Raw genomic sequence first — 17,011 nt, forward strand, 5'->3', positions numbered from 1 at the left:
GAGTTTAAACTTACAAGTTTAGCACAGAAAGAGGAATCTTTATTCTCTGTGCAAAAAATAAAAAAATAAAAATAGACTAACCTAAAAAAACAGTTCAGTGTTTTAAGCCATACAAAAAACACCCCTCTTCTGTGTGAGCCAGCTCATGTGGATGCCAAGCCATGATTTATGGTCTGGCATGCCAATCTAGCACAGCACAGTATGAAAGGCTAGCCTGTTGCGACTTATCACAGTTAAGCCACCATATGGCTTATGAACTTTATTTTTAAGATTGCACGGCATTTATTTTTGGAGGTAGATTAACCTGAATCTTTCAAGAAATATTTATCCAGAGCAGGTAATTGCGTTATCCTTTTCTATCCAAGACAACAACTTGTCTTGTGGCTTCTCAAACCAATTTATCACTGCCTAAACCTGGCTTGCTTCTTCAGATGCATCAGAATGAAGTGATAACGTGGCTCACCAGAGCAGAAAGCTTAATATGTTTGCAGCTCCTTAAGGTGCCCCAAGACATTTCCTTCTGGAATGTGCCATGGACGTGCCTTTTGAGTCAGTTCCCAAGACATGGCATCATGGTTTCATTTGGACATTGGCCAACTCTTGCGTGCTGCCTTTCTTAACAAACCTATCTGTCTCACAGCTCACTGGAATCTGTTGACGAGGTTTGCAAAATCTAGGAATTTCAAGGTCCGTCTGAGTCAGTTGGAGGGAAAGCACAGTCTTGCCTCTCGTGTCGTGCTGCTGGCGGAAGGCGTGTAGTCTCAGGCTCAGCCTGGGCAGGTCTCTCTGGGACTGTGGGAAAATCTTGAGCCCAGCTGCTGTAGAAAGTGGGATGTCTAAGGCCCAGGCTTCTGCAGGAAGAAATAAATTCTAGATTGTAGGTTAGGGCTTGACATCCGGTGCTCCGTTACAATAAGCCACAAATAACAGTAGATTCAGTGTATGCCTATCTTGAATAGAGGCTTTCTGATTTCTTCCTTGCATCACCGTGGCAGGAGAACAGCTCCCCGCGATTTGTTTTCATTTTTTGGAATGAGCTGTTGAGTGGTCCCAGTTGCAGCTTTGTTGTGTGGTTTCGGGGTTGCTTGGGGTTTGCTCGTAGTCAGGCAGGCATTGCTGCTCAAGTGAGGACCAACACATTTGTCAGGTTCTAGACAGCATACTAAAAAGCAGAGACATCACCCTGCCAACAAAAGTGCGTATAGTCAAGGCTGTGGTTTTCCCAGCTGCAATGTATGGCTGTGAAAGTTGGACTATAAGGAAGGCTAAGCGTCAAAGAATGGAGACCTTTGAGCTGTGGTGCTGGAGAAGACTCCTGCGAGTCCCTTGGGCTGCAAGGCCATCCAACCGGTCAGTCCCAGAGGAGATCCACCCTGACTGCTCCTTAGAAGGCCAGATCCTGAAGATGAAACTCCAATACTTTGGCCACCTCATGAGAAGGAAGGACTCGCTGGAGAAGATCCTAATGCTGGGAACGACTGAGGGCAAGAGAAGAAGAAGGGGACGGCAGAGAAGGAGGGGGCTGGATGGAGTCACTGAAGCAGTTGGTGTGAGCTTTAAAGGACTCCAGAAGATGGTAGAGAACAGGAAGGTCTGGAGGAATGTTGTCCATGGGGTCGCGATGGGTCGGACACGACTTCGCAACTAACAACAAAAGGACAGAGAAGGTTGTCCTTTGTGAAGATTCCTGGAATTGTAGCTGCAAACTGTTGAGGGTCTCAAGTTATCTAGCACAGGCCTTTTCAAACTTTTGTTCTGAACCCTAGGACTTGATGGGATTCCATCAAGAAGAAGACCACAAAAAATGACATATGTGGTTCTTGACTTAACAACCATTCGTTTTGTGACAAAGGTATAACGGCACTGAAAAAAAGGGACTACGACCTAGTTTTTTTGCACTTACAGCCAGCGTAACACACACACACTCACACACACAAATCATGTGATCAGAATTTGGACATTGGTGTTTTGTTTTTGTTTTATTATTTCCTGAGTTTGCCAGCCTCTGAAGGGAAAAGTAAGTAAGAAAGTTAAGATTGGCATTCGTATTGTTAAGCAAATAAAATAGCCAGGCAACATGATGTTTATTAAGGGCTAAGAAATGTAATTGATAGAAAATTAATAAAATTTATTTTAAAAAAAGGCTAAGTATTGATCCGCGCCCAGAAGGCTGAATGTTTTTTTTACGATGCGGATTGGCAAACCTGTCTGCTTCCCTCCCTCCCTCCACCAACAAGGATGGAAGTAGAGTGGAATATTTTATTTCCTCCCTCTTTCCTTTCCTGCAGATGTTTGGAGTCCCTAGTGATGTTCTACCGCCAAGGCCGGGAGGAGGAGCCATACGTCACCATCACCCGCAAGAAGCATCTCCACAGCGACTGCGAGATCGAGATCGAGCAGGAAGTGGGACACTTGGTGCGCCGGCTGGCCACGCACCGCAATGCTTTCAAGCGCATGGCGGTCATTCAGGCCTTCCTGGGTTCCACCCCACAGCTCACCCTACAGCTTTACGTCACTATAGTAGAGGAGCAGGTTCCCCCCAGCAGAGGTGAGGACAGAACAGGGCCAAAGGATGGGAGGGGAAAGGAAACTGAAGGGATGGTGGGTAGAGGAGGTCCTGTCAGTGTGTGAGAGTTGAGGGCTGTTTGGAAACTGAAACAGTATTTGCTGTGTGAGGGGGAAAAAGGAAACAGCAAGGAGCCTGGGTATGGCTTAGCTCAACTGTTGCTTGGTGCTGTGAAACTGAAACTGCAACTCCTCTCCTCTGCTTGTGTTTTGCATTTGGAACAGATTTATTTTCAGGTGGGAAGGGGGAGTATCAGAGCGTGTTAATAATAAATATACAAAATATTAATGCTCTGATGGTCATTTCGAAAAATCCTTTCTTAGTGAGCACCTAGAAGCCAAGAGGAACATATGTGCCAAATTTCAAGTTTGTAGCCTTTACGGTTCTGGAGATTTTGTGATCATGCGTGAGTGGTATTTCGCATATATATATATGTTTTCTTAAGTTTCGCGGGTATTTATATGTATGGTATTCAGCTTTGTTAGAGTATTTTCTCACGTCATTATAGTTGTGCTTTTAAACATTGTTACAACTTTAAAAGCACAACTATAATGACGTGGGAAAATACCCGAACAAAGCTGAATACCATATATATATTTATATTTATTATAGTTTTTCCTTTAACATCCATAAGTGCTTAGTGAACAATGTATTGTCTGGATCGAATCTACTTTATACACAATACTAATAACAATGATACAATTTAGATATACACAGTCATAATCTTTCCACTTCTAACATTTGCGTATACGTTGTAATTATAATACATTCTGTTATACTGTATATCAGTATATATAATACTATTTACCCAATTTTTACTACCTCTTTTTTTCTACCTCTTAATAAAATACCCCCCATCTATCCATCATCTCTTGCTTTTTTTTAAGATTTCAACTCTTATTGACTTTTTGGTAAATCTTTCATGCTTCTCCCTTGGGATCTTGCAGCGCCTTCCATCGCACTTATTTAATCTAAGTATTTCATCTGCCTCAATACCTCTCCCTTTGCTGTTGCTGCTCTTGCTTTTGCAAAAAAAAAAAAAAGGATTCTTTTATGGCCGCTGCCAGTGAGTTTTTAAAGACTTGCAAAAGAGATTTTCAGCCAGAGCCTTGGCTCGGTTGCCAACGATCTCAAAAGGGATCAATCTAGACTCTTCCAGAGGATTCTATAATCCCTTTTAAGACTAGAGAGCAGAGTCCATGTTTTTAAAGCTTAGAAATGCTGCAACTCCCCACGGCTGGAAAACAAAAGATTGCCTAAAAGGCTCAGAAAAACGCCTGGTCGGTGAATTTTTGACAATCAAGCCTCAGGAAGATGGGCTCTGCTAGGTGTATACGTTCAAGTAGTGCAGGAAGTTAGCACCCACCCCTCTCCTAGAAAAATGAAATATCCTGGGAGACATTAAAAAGGGAGAATATTTCCCCTAAAAAGGGTAGAAACTCAGAAGCAGAAACTCACCCCCACCTTTGTTAATGGGTGGGCCATTAAGGCCTGGGCCAGAATACTTTACATAACAAAGATCTCCAGGTAAAGCTATAGCAATTGCTCAAAAGCCCTTTCAGTGCATCATTATCTAGCAAGGCTCAACCAAGCCTGGAACTCAGGACAGCCACAGAGTTGCCCCTGCATGGCCCCAAATTAGAAACAAGCTTCAATTCAAATCCCAACAAAGGTTATAAAACCCAGGCACTCTCCGCATATCATCCCTTCTCTTTTCCTTCACCTTGGAGCATGTGATCATCCTTCTTTGGAGCTTCAAGCCATGTGTTCCTGCTGCCCACTATTAAACCACCTTCCAAACAGCCTCCATGTTTCCAGTGTCTTTTTCCCTACTTGGAACTGAACCCAGAAGGAGAATTCTTCCAACAGTAGGTGTGGCTTTCTGTGATTCTGGTTTCATAGGAGCTTCTGTGCAATTCCCAGAGGTGTGGTTCAATAATTAGGTAGTATTTATAAAATCGACTGCAGGTATTTTAATTGCCAAGCACGAAGGCATTTCACCATCTGCCTTCCGAGAGGGATGTCACCTTGGAAACACGCAAGTCAGGTAACACACACCCATCCAACCAATCCAGTGTGAGTCAGTGCTTTAAACAGCCTACCTCGTCCTGATGTTTTCCAGATGTGCAGGGTGATGTCAAGTTTAATCCCCTTCCAGCAATTCCTCTTCCTTTCCTCTTCCTGAATGAACGAATGGCTCCTTTCTTGCAATCTTAGATAGACCTTATATGCAGGTAGTCCTCAAGTTTACAACAGGTCAGTTCTATTCAGAGTTTTGCAGCGTTAATTCAGTGCCAGAAAAATAAACCCAGATAGCTGATGCTTCATTTAACATTTTTATAAACATAATAAGTGGATTTTACAAGCCCGTTGTAGATTTCTCCAACATGGAGCAAACTCGGACAGAAACATGTTGCAAGTTCAGAGCAGAGCTCCAGTCTTCAGCAAGCAAGCAAGTTAGTTTCTCTTTTACTTTAGTTCAGCAGGCAAGCAAGAGGAGAGAAGCGGTTTTCTTTTCTTTTCAATGGACTCAGAGCTCCACATAGCTGCAGAGTTGCAGAGTGTAATATAGAGCCACACCTAGGCTACATCTAGTTTCAGTTTCCAAACTGTCCTTGTTGGCTGATTTAGTTTAATGCCTATTCATTGGCTGACCTTGTTACCATGCTCTATTCCAATTCATGAATATATTCTTTGACAAATTCATGACTCTTCGAAGTTACAATGATCCTGGAAAAAAAGGACTGACAGCCATTTTTCCACACTTATGACCGTTTCAGCATCCCCACAGTCACGCGATTTGCATTTGGATGCTTGACATCTGACTCACAGTTATGAGGGTTGCAGTGTCCCACTTTACAGTGATCCCCTTTTTGCAAACCTTCTGACAAACCAAGTCAATGGGGACGCCAGATTCATTTAATGACTGTGTTACTAATTTAAGAATGGCCGTGATTCACTGAACAGACGTGGCGAGGAAGATCGTAACGTGAGACAAAACTCCACAAAATGTCTCAGCCACATCAATTTTAGGCTGAATTGCGCCCTTAAATTGAGGGCTTACCTGTATTAACTGAAACGATCGATGTAAAAGTCAGGTCAAAGGTTTAGTCGTAAAATGAGCACATATAAATCTTTTTTTAAAAAAACAAACAAACTGGACTCAAAATTTACATGACTAATTCAGCTCACAATAGCGGGTTCCAGGTGTGGGGTGAAAATCAGGAATCTGATAGCTTAAGCTCACAAAGGTTTTTTTTAATAAAGTGTATTAGTCAGAAAAGACTCTACAATACTAACATCCTTGTCCAAAGCAATGTCTGAAATGGTATAGGCCAGGGTTTCCTGCCTGAGCAGGGGGTTGGACTAGAAGACCTCCAAGGTCCCTTCCAACTCTTGTTTATTTTATATTCCTATTCCATTCCATTCCATTCCATATTTTCTATTCTATTCTATTCCATTCCAAATTTTCTATTCTATTCTATTCCATTCCATTTCATTCCATTCCATTCCATTCCATATTTTCTATTCCATTCCATTCTATTCTACAGTAGATGTTCCATATGGAAATTCCTCACATAGGAGACATATATGACTTTCATATCCCCTTCCAGGAGTTGGAAGCCAGGAGAAATTTTTGTGTTTATAGAGCATTTACCCTGGGTGTTTTTCCCCCCGTATATTCATCAGTCCCTGTAAATGTAAAACAGGGTTTCACAACTAATGTTTGAGATTCTGTTAACAGACATTGAATGTATATTTGTGTGGATGGCTTGGGAATTTTTTAAAGTCAATTCCGCATCAGCCTTTGCCAAGGAGTCACTGACAAAATGTGCTGTTTCCTCATATTGTATATCCTCCATATTTATCCGCAAGGATTTACTAAACCAGGGGTTGCCAACCTTTTGGGCCTCAAGGACCACCAAACTCATAATTTTAAATCCCATGGACCAGAAACCCTGGGAAAATCCCCCAAAAAACTCTGCAGGAAAATTCCCCACCCCATTTTCCTACCAATCGAACGTTCTTTATTTGGAATCACAGGATACCGTCTCCAGCTCCGTTCTCGGGGGAGAGAGGGAGAGACTTTTGGCTTCATGCAAGAAAAGCAGCAGAAGCAGCAGAAGTCTTTCTTTCTCTCCCCCAAACTCTTCCAGAAATGAGTCTTTATGAGACTTATCACGTCGGCGCAGCCTCTTGGAGCAGGATGCCTTGCAGGGTCCCAAAGACTCATTTCTGGCAGAGTTTGGGGGAGAGAAAGAAAGACTTTTGCTGCTTTCCTTGCGTGCAGCCAAAAGCAGAAGAAGAAAGAAGCAGAAAGAAGCAGCCTGGTGGCCAGGCAAGTCGCGTGGGGCAAGTGGGGCAAGTTCCCCTCCTCCACCCTTTCCCCCCTCCCCTCACTACCTTGTGTTGTTCACAATGCAAGCGACGCAAGCCTTGTGTTCCCGCGGGCCATGTGGGCGGCGCAGCCTTGTGTTCACATGCAGCCTGGATTAATTGCTTTGGGGGGGGGACATTTCTCTGCGGACCACCAAAATTTTCTCGTGGACCGCCAGTGGTCCCCAGCCCACTGGTTGGAGACCACTGCTCTTAACCCCTCCTGAGCAGATTTAACCCAACCAAGAATTGGATGAAGGAAACAGAAGTTAAAATGTCTCAGGCTTTCCCATCCAAACTCTCCGAGCTTGGCTAAGTTGCGGTCAAAGAAATGAACTAGCCCCTAAATCCACAAAAATTCCATCTTCGTATAGAAGATAATACATGGAATCCTCTCCTACAAAACTCGGTGTAGATTAAAGTGAAAAGCTATTTTGGATTTTACCAGGGCCTCCTTCTGCTTGACTAACCAGTCTCACTGGTTTCTTTTAGCTTGGCTCAGCACACGGTTTTTCCTCTAACTCCTTCTGAACGTTCAATATAGATTCTGGAAAAAGAAAGGAGACACACCCCAGGGCAGCAAATGTCATTCTCTCTTCCTCACCTCTCCAGTTGCAAACAACTTCCACCCCACTCCCAATTGCAGGCCCCTTTCCTTTGCCGGGGACTGATATCCACCGCTCCAGCATTCGTTTGGATCTGGGATTTCTACCCTCTGTGCAGTAGTAGGCTGCAAATTTTTTAACAACCGGTTCTCTGGCTGGGTAGGCATGGCCGGTTGGTCAGGTGACTGGGTGGGTGATGTCACTCATCACACCCAGCCCTGCCTCCCGGCCACTCGCCCCAAAGACAGAGGTAGGATTCAGCCGGTTGGGTCTAATCCCACCACTGGCTGGCCCCGCCCCACCTGTTTTTCAGGCTGTTTTTTGGCTGTTTTGGGACTGTTTTGGGCCCAAAAAACAAGCGGGGGTGGGGCCAGCCAGTGGTGGGATTTTCTGGTTCGCTGAACTACGCAGAATCTTAACCACCGGCTCGCATAAACCGGTGCAAACCAGCAGCAGCCCACCTCTGCCAATATTAGTGATGGCTAACCTTTTCGTCGTCACGTTCTGAAAGGGCGCATGCATGCATGGCTGCACCCATAATGCAATGCGTGCACGACCTCTCCGCCCCCTGCGCATGCGTGCGTGAAACCCCCCAGGCGCTGCATGCCTCTGTACATGCACGTACGACCCCCCTGTGCATCCCACACCTGTGCATGCACACGTGTCTCCCACGCATGCACCTGACAATCAGCTGGCTGCTGGAAGGCACGCACGCATGTGCAGTGGATCTGTTCCACGCGACAGCTTGCGTGCCAGCAGAAATGGCTCTGCACTTCCGGCCCACGTGCCATGGGTTCGCCATCACGGGCCTATATAGTCTTTGACTTACAGCCATTTGTTTAGTGACCATTTGAGGTTACAGCGGACCTTAAAAAAATGACTCGTGACCGTTGCAGCCTAGCCATGGTCACCTGATCAAAATTTGAATGCTTGGCAACTGGCATGTTTATATGACTGGTGCCTCTCTCCGGGGGTCACCTTTTGCGAACACCTGACGAGCAAAGTCAATGGGGAAGCCAAATTCACTTAACAACCATGTTACAGGTAGTCCTTGAGTTACAACCATTCATTTAGTGGCCGTTCGACGTTACAACAGCATTGAAAAAAGTGACTTATGGCCATTTTTCACACTTGACGACCGTTGCAGCATCCCCATGGTCACGTGATCAAAATTCAGATGCTTGGCATGAGGTTCATATTTACGATGGTTGGGGTCATGTGATCCGCTTTTGCGGCCCTCTGACAAGCATAGTCCACAGAGGAGCCTCTGTCGCACAGTGGTTAGAGTGCAGTACTGCAAGCTACTTCTGCTGCAGCCAGCTGCCTACAATTTGGCAGTTCAAATCCCACCAGGCCCAAGGTTGACTCAGCCTTCCATCCTTCGGAGGTGGGTCAAATGAGGGCCCAGATTATTTGAGGCCAATATGCTGACTCTGTAAAACTGCTCAGAGACGGCTGTAAAGCACTATAAAGCGGTATATAAGTGCTATTGCTATAGTCAATGGGGAAGCCAGATTCACTTAACAACTCTATTACTAATTTAAGAGTCGCAGTGATTCGCTTAACAACCATGGGAAGAAAAGTCGTAAAGTGGGGCAAAACTCACTTAAGAAATTTCTCACTTAGCAACGAAATTGTGGGTTCAATTGTGGTCATAATTTGAGGACTATCTGTATTGCGATTTCATAATTTATAAGCATGATTACCAAGCTGGGCTTTCTTACACAGATCCACAGAGAATTTCCTAAAGACCAATTTGCTTTAATTAAATTCTTTAATCCCAAATTCAAATTTGATCTAACCTACAGATCTTTGGTTTACACCCAAAAGGCACATTTTGGGGCACCGAAGGAGTAAAACAGGCGTATAGAAACAAAAAGAAACCCATTAGATCCAGTGAGTTTTACTTATGAGAAAATGTATACAGGATTGCAGTGACTTTACAGAGGCAATGAATGATTCACTTAACAATGGTGGCAAAATTCACTTAATTATATTACTAATTTAAGAATTGCAGTGATTTGCTTAACAACGGTGGCAAGAAAAGTCATAAAATGGGGCAAACTCACTTAGCAGAAGTTTGGCTTGAATTGGCATCCTTCAGTCTCAAGAGACGATGGTATCGTGCTATGAAACAGGTCACTGCCACTTCCCGTGTTGTTTCAATGCTATGTGCAAAGTTGGAGGAAGTCCTCTCTGGAGCACGAGGCCTGGTGTTGTGGTTAGCCGGCAGCAGGTGTGGATGGCTGAGGAGAGCGAGGACTCAGACGAGGGGCCGGGATCATTAGGGAGTGGACTGCTGCCTTCAGAGATTGTGGGGGCTGGAAGCAGCAATGAGGTTCCCGAGGAGCCTGTGCCAAGTGCACATGCGCGCAGGGCTGCTCGGAGGAAAGAGCAGTTACAACAGCACGGGCGACTCGGGAGTAAGGCCCCTCCCTCAAGAGGATAAAAGCCAGGTTTGCAGAAAGCAAAGACGCTCTGAAACTCAGCCTCGTGGACATTATAGTTAGTATTTGAAAACTCTTGTAACTATTTTCTTATCTGTGGGTTTTTGGCAGCCTTGAACAACAACTCTTTCTTGTCAGAGCTAATTAGTTGGAAGCAGCCTTTTAGCTGTGAAGAAACAGAATTTGTAGATTAAACTTTAAAAGGTTTAAAAAAGGTTTTAAAAACTGCTGCCTTTTGTCTTATGTTTGCTCTCTTGGAACCAGGTTGGGTCAGAACACCTGGGTAGTTTAATAGGGAGGACAAACTGTTACCCAAACGGCAGATCCCCTTGCCCCCTCCAAGTCACTGAAATAGTCTAATGGAACGGCAGAGCCCATACAATTAGTTCCAGGTACGTTGCAGGAGTTACCAGAACGTGATTGTACATGGTCACAAACTGCTTCCGCGACTCCGGCTCTGGATTTTGCCTCGAGGTTGAACTCCTGAAGCCTTCCCCAAGAATAGATACAGCCACAAGGCAGCGGAGGTTTGGAATCAAGAGTTTCCCTTCTCCTAGAAGATAGTTCTACCATTTTATCTGCTGTTGGGGCATAAAGACCTCTTCCGCCTTCAAAACTGTTGACCACCTTCTCTTGGAACCCTGGAAAGGGGCCCTTACGAGGTGCTACCAGCCGGGACAGCCGAACCAAGGTTTTCTTTTAAGGAGGTATTACTCCTCCAGCACTCCTCCTCACTCCAGGACGCCCGGCTCGGCTCCATTTGCTGTGTCTATTTTCTTCCAACTGCCACTTTCTGAAAGTTTGGCTTATCAACATAAATTTTGGTCTCAATTCAAAAGTGGGTATTCAGCCGGTTCCGACCAGTTCTGGAGAACCGGTAGCGGAAATTTTGAGTAGTTCAGAGAACCAGCCAATACCACCTCTGACTGGCCCCACCCCCATCTCTTCTCTGCCTCCCATTGAGTTCCAGCTGATTGGCTGGGTCTTCTTTGGTTGCCCTGCACAGGAGAACGGAGCTGGAAAGCAGGTTAAGTAGGGTGGGGAGGGAATGGGGATTTTACAGTAACCTTCCCCCAGGAGTGGGGAGGGAATGGAGGTTTTGCAGTATCTTTCCCCTGCCACGCCCACAGAAGTGGTAGTAAAAAAATTTGAATCCCACCACTGTCTCAATTTTGGTCGTAACTCAAGAACTATCTGTAGTAATTGTACAACGGCAGTGATTCCCAGCACCTCTAATTTTTTTCAAGTTGATAATGGTTGCTCTTCATTGCTCACCTTTCATCTTTACTTCCTTTCTAGCTGTCCTAATGACCGTGTGCTTACTCTCCGTCACGTACGGGGCGTTGGTCTGCAACACCCTGGCCATCCAGATCAAGTACGACGACTATAAGATCCACCTCCACCCGCTGGCCTTTATCTGCATCATTTTATGGAGGAGTTTGGAGATCTCCACTCGCATCACCATCTTGGTCCTCTTTGGCACCGTCTTCAAATATTACGGCTTGGCGGTCGGGGCGGCCAACTTCTTGGTCTTCTTCTTCTTACCGTGGGTCGAGTTTTGGAGAAGCGGGGCCAAGCTGCCCGAGAACGTGGAGAAAAACTTCAGCCGGGTGGGAACTTTGACTGTCCTGATTTCCATCACTCTGCTCTACGGGGGCATCAACGTCTTCTGTTGGTCGGCTGTCCAGCTCAGGTTGTCCAGGCGAGACTTGATTGTCAGATCCCAAAACTGGGGCTGTTTAGCTTTATTCTACGTGTTCCGGGGACTGGAGAACAGCCTGCTGCTCCTGGTCTGGTACTTCTTCAAGACGGACTTCTACGAGTACCTCTGCACGCCCATGCTTGTGTTGCAGCTGCTTGTGGCCTACTGTCTGGCCATTGTCTTCATGCTTTCTTTCATGCAGTACTTGCATCCCTGCCGCCGCCTCTTCACGCACAACGTCGCGGACTTCTTGCATTGCGTCTGTTGCCGGAAGGAAGACCTGGCCATCTCCGTCGATTTAGAACCACCTCGTGAACCCGGGGTGAGGCATAGTGTGGTATGACAATCAGCACCCTGATGGTGAACCCCATCTGGTTTCAAGTTTCAGCAGTGGTACCTGTTTACTCCACCGTAAGCCTTAATTTCACGGTGCTATGCTATAATTTATCAATAGGGACGCAGGCCATCGTGGCGGTGATGGCTTCTGGAGCATCAGTGGACTTATGGTGGGCTGTAAGAATATACCCTTTGCCGTTGTTGGTGCAGGACTAGGGCAATCCGCAGTAGAAGACTTGACACATAGTGTGAAAGAGGAACTCTAGTTGATGGGGCAAACCATCAGTGAAGAATGGACTTGCTCTTCTAGGAGCCAGCAGTTTGGCTTTGGAACTGTCTTTGATTATGCTCATTTCCAGAAATGGAGCTGAAGGACACTCAGCTGGCTCAGAACGATTGTAAGAAGAGGGTTTGCAGAAGAGAGGCCAACGGAGACTGTCTCATATCTGTTGGATCTCGCACGGTTGGGTGGGACTTCAGAATCACTTCTCCAGCCGTTCCTTCTATTTATTTGAAAACTTGTGATGACTTTATTTTTTTTGTAATTTGAAGTGCTGGAAAAGATGTTGCAGTTCATAGCAACTTGGTCTCAGCATTTGTTTGGGTTCCTACAGTTCCATCTATGGTCAGGGGGTCCGTGCTCACGCTGAAAGCTCAGGATGATGAGTGTCCTAAGGGAGCCCCATTGATGGAGGATGAGCTTTGGATTTCTTGCCTCCAGACCGTCAGAGGTGCCACAGCAGATCGGCCTTCCCAACTGCCCTGGAAGGACCAAGCTAGCAGCCGACTACTACATTAGGGGCTTTCTTCAAGGGAGAAAGGGCTGAAGTTGAACGTGTTCAGCTTGTGATGGGAAACTAGACCATTCCACATCCAAATTCTGGTTCTAGGAGGTGATCGGCTCATGATAGTTTGGGCTTTCACCTGGGGAGGTAAGCATTTCCCAACCACTTGGCTGGACCCCATGCAAAGATATACAGTAGAACCTCTGGTCACAACCATAATTTGTTCCATAACTTTGGTGATTTCTTCATCTTCTGTTTCATCTTCAGGAATTTCTGGGTCAGGGGTCATGTTTGATCACCACCTGAGAATGTGTTTGTGACCAGATTCAAACATTTTATGAATTTTTGGGTCGGAACCTGATTTGGCCACGGTCAGAAGTGTTCGGGACCAGAGGTTCTACTGTACTTAAAGAACCCATTATGTTGAAATGCTCAGGTCTACCAACCCAATTTGGCCAAGCTTCTTGGCCTCCCCAAACACTTCCCACTTTATGCAGTGCAAGGATGTTTCTGAACACAAGCTCATCCAGTAGGTGAGTCTTCAGTCCAAATGCTTGGGAGGAATACGGGTTTTCATGCCAAGTTGCATCTTTGACCTGCAGCAATTTCCTTGTATGTACTAACTTCTTCTTGTAATTCTCCTCTATTGAGCTAATACAGGGTTGTCCGAACTTGGCAACGTTAGGGCCTGGGGACTTCAACTCCCAAAATTCCTCAGCAGCATGGCCGGCTGAGGAAATCTGGAAGTCCACAAGTCTTAAAAAGTTGCCAAGTTTGGAGACCCCCCTTAGCTAACAGATAGGCCAGACTCTGAGTTAAAGGACCTGAGTTATGTGGGATTTTGGTGCCCTTGCATGGAGAGTTTGATCTGTGACCATCCTTCTTCTTCATGGTTATTTCTGTCCCAAGGAGCAGGGTGAACAAGATGTTTGGTAGTGCAGTGGTTAGAGTGCAGTACTGCAGGCTACTTCTGCCAACTGCAATTTAGCAGTTCAAATCCCACCAGGCTCATGGTTGACTCAGCCTTCCATCCTTCCGAGGTCGGTAAAATGAGGACCCAGATTGTTGGGGGCAATAGGCTGACTCTGTAAACGGCTTAGAGAGGGCTGTAAAACTAAGGCTATTGCTATTCAGTAGTAATAATTCAGAAAGAAAGAAAAAACCAGAGGAGGAGGATGAAGGTGAGGCAACAGAGAATAGAAGCAGCACTCTAATTGGATGATAGCCACTGTCCTCATAACTACCCATAATGCATTGCCGTATGGCCTATGACCACCCAGTGTTGGTTGGCGTCGGGACAAAACCAGATCCAAAGCCCCGAATCCCCTAATAACCAGAAGAAGATACCCAATTGATGCTAAGCCCAAGAGTAGAGGAAACACAATATCATCCAACTGATGGCCTCTCCGGAGCACTTTGGATGGTCTCACTTGTATAGTGATTTTCGGGTCAGCCTTTTCCAACCTTCCAGATATTATGCTTTGTGATTCTTACCATCAACAGCTAATAGGTAAAGGCTAGAGAAGGCTGCCTTTGATTGACAAGGATTCTCAGACCCTGTCCATCTTGTTACCCCCTCCCCCCCATTCTTGACTGCAAATAGGAAGGGGAAAAAAGGGAGTATCTTTAGAAACAAAATAGTCCATTCTGGATTGGCCTTTAAATAGCCTGGTTTGAATCTGTAACATTCGTTAAAATTATCATTTGTGTCTTTGCTTCAACCAAGGCAAAGGCATTTATTCGTTCCTGAGAGCGAGACACCTCCAACCTGAAACAGACCCGACTTCAGGGCAACATTCAGACCCCTCTGCCTTCCTCCACTTCATGTTGAACAGGAGTGTGTCTGTCAGCAATGCAGCAGAAGCCAACGTAGCAGATACTAGCCTGAGCCAACCCTTGGGTAGAGTTTCACCCGCTCCAGTTGGCTTTCTGAGGACAGCTGAACCCAGCTGAGAGCTGAGCCAGCAAGCCAGGACCACCTACCTCAAGGAGAGATTTCGCCACGGCCTTTTCGACCGCCGTTCTCGGGGATTAAACCAGGCATCCAAATCAGGTTTTGGGACCAGGCAATCATAAGACTAGAGGCACAAATTTATTTTCCCTGGTTCTCCCTTTCTTTTTAATGCATAATTTCCTGCATTGTGGCCAGGAATATATGTGGTTTTTCATGATTGATGGTTTTCTTTTCTTCTCCCTCTCCCTCTTTCCCTTCTCCTCTCTTCTTCTCTTCTCTTCTCTTCTCTTCTCTTCTCTTCTCTTCTCTTCTCTTCTCTTCTCCCCTCCCCTCCCCTTAAGCGAAGGAGCCTACATTTAGGAATTTGGGAAGCAGACAAGTGCAGCAATTAAAAAATGGTCCTGAACTCTACCTCTTTAAAGTGACAGATTTCCCCCCCTTTTTTGCTGCCTTTTCTTTGGGTAGAACGTAGAAGAGATGTTTGGAGGAATGTGAGGGCTCTGCAAATAAAGTATGTCTTAGATAAATCTATTTCTTTCTTTTTTTTAAAGGAAACTATTCTGAAGGTTTGTCGAGGAGTTAAGCAAAATTGCAAAATAAAGGGTTCCCCCCCCTCCCTTTAGATGGGAGACTTGAAGATTATATGATGGATTGGTTCCTGTTATTTATGAAAAAAAAATCTTCCCCACATATAGAAAACTAGCCTGTTTGGGGAAAGAGTTCCCTATACAATTATCCTAGTCCAGCGTATCTCAACCCTCCAGCCTCCAAGCACACTAAATTACCACGGTTAGAATTTGCAGCCAAATTTAGGATTTAAATCAAATTGTTTGGGTCTAGCCAAAACATCATTCAGAAGAGACCACAAATTTACTATTCCTAATTAAAGCATCTGTTTTTATGTGCACGAACCTCCTGTTTTTTATATTCAGGTAGCGTTTAGGACACTTATTTAGGGATAAGATAGCATTTATACAAAAGGTATGGAATTTGAAGTGTTTGGAAACCTTAACGTTTACAGATAATCTCCTTCTGCAAAAAAACAAAAAACAAAAAAAACTTCATTAAAAGGAAGGACCTCTTATTAAACTAGCCAAGGAAGATTAATCATAATCAGGGGGCCATGAAAAACTTACTCTTGAAATAAAACACTTGTCCAGCTAAATGTGTGTGCGATGTTCTTTGTACCCTACACACCACTCAATGCAATTACGTACTACCATCTCATACTATACTTTCTCACACTATATTTTTTTTAGCTTGATGGAACATAAGGTCTTGCAGCGCAGCTGGAGCAGCAAAAGACATAAGCCCACCTGTTGACAAAAGTATTTTAAACTGCTTAGCTCATGCTTTTAAATATAGAATCTCAGCTCAGGGTGGCTTTGGTTAGTATCTGATTATATCAGGGGTCTGTGACCTGTGGCTCTAGAGCCACATGCGGCTCTTTTGGCCCTCTGCTGCAGCTCCCTGTCGGCTGATCCTGTCTGGCCCCTCCTCTCCCCTCCTGGCCTGAGAAGGTAAGGGGGATGGTGGGAGATGAAGACTCGCTCCCCATATTCCAGAACAGGAAGTGACTGGGTGGGAGTGAGTGACGTCGAGTTGGCCACACCCACCCAGTCACACCGGTGGTTAAATTATTGGCTCCCGGGGTTTTCGTTTCTGTGGGAAACGGGTCCAAACGGGCTCTTTTGAGTGTTTAAGGTTGCCGATCCCTGGATTATATCCTCGAACAGAAGTTTGGTGACGGACAAAACACTGGCCACAGAGTGGCAGAATTGATAACACGATGTGATATTAAGGAAGGTCAACTGCGAAGCAGAACCCCCAAAAGAGATACCCTTCATTCGAAATGGAAACTTGCATTTGAAATCTATATAACGTGTTGGGCAAGTGTGAGTTGTGATGTTGCCATGTTACGTGCTGTTTTATCCAATGCCGTCCTTCGGATTCGCGGATGCTGTCGGGTGGCAAATATTATTCCACACCATCTGTAATAAGAGTCGAGAGATTGCAAACCCTAGTACTGCATGCATTGTCATCTTTTGTAAACTGTGGACTACGATTACATGTCACCTTACGAAATAACTATGAAATATCAACTACTGTACCGAAATAAACCTTTAATAAAATGTGAAATGCAAATACCTTTTGGAGGAAAAAATAATAAAAAAAAACCTTCGATTGTTTGGATCAAATTGTGTTTCACCTCAAATACAGATAAACTTTTAAGCTTTGA

The 17,011-nt window shown here is 45.1% G+C and overlaps 1 protein-coding gene across 5 annotated transcripts in view; it reads left to right on the forward strand.

Annotated features, from left to right (window-relative positions):
• Positions 1-17,011, forward strand: part of XKRX (XK related X-linked) — a 32,156-nt gene extending 15,145 nt beyond the window's left edge. For all 5 annotated transcript variants that reach the window (XM_087972399.1, XM_087972397.1, XM_087972398.1 and 2 more), the window contains exons 3-4: positions 2,289-2,548; positions 11,295-17,011. In XM_087972399.1, coding sequence (XP_087828525.1) covers positions 2,289-2,548; positions 11,295-12,040 — 1,006 coding nt within the window. In that variant the 3' untranslated portion in view covers positions 12,041-17,011. The remainder of the gene's footprint in view (positions 1-2,288; positions 2,549-11,294) is intronic.

This window comes from Notechis scutatus, chromosome 10, assembly GCF_049901735.1.
Source record: "Notechis scutatus isolate UNSWTSFEM ecotype Mainland chromosome 10, rNotScu1.2, whole genome shotgun sequence".
Taxonomy (NCBI): Eukaryota; Metazoa; Chordata; class Lepidosauria; order Squamata; family Elapidae; genus Notechis; species Notechis scutatus.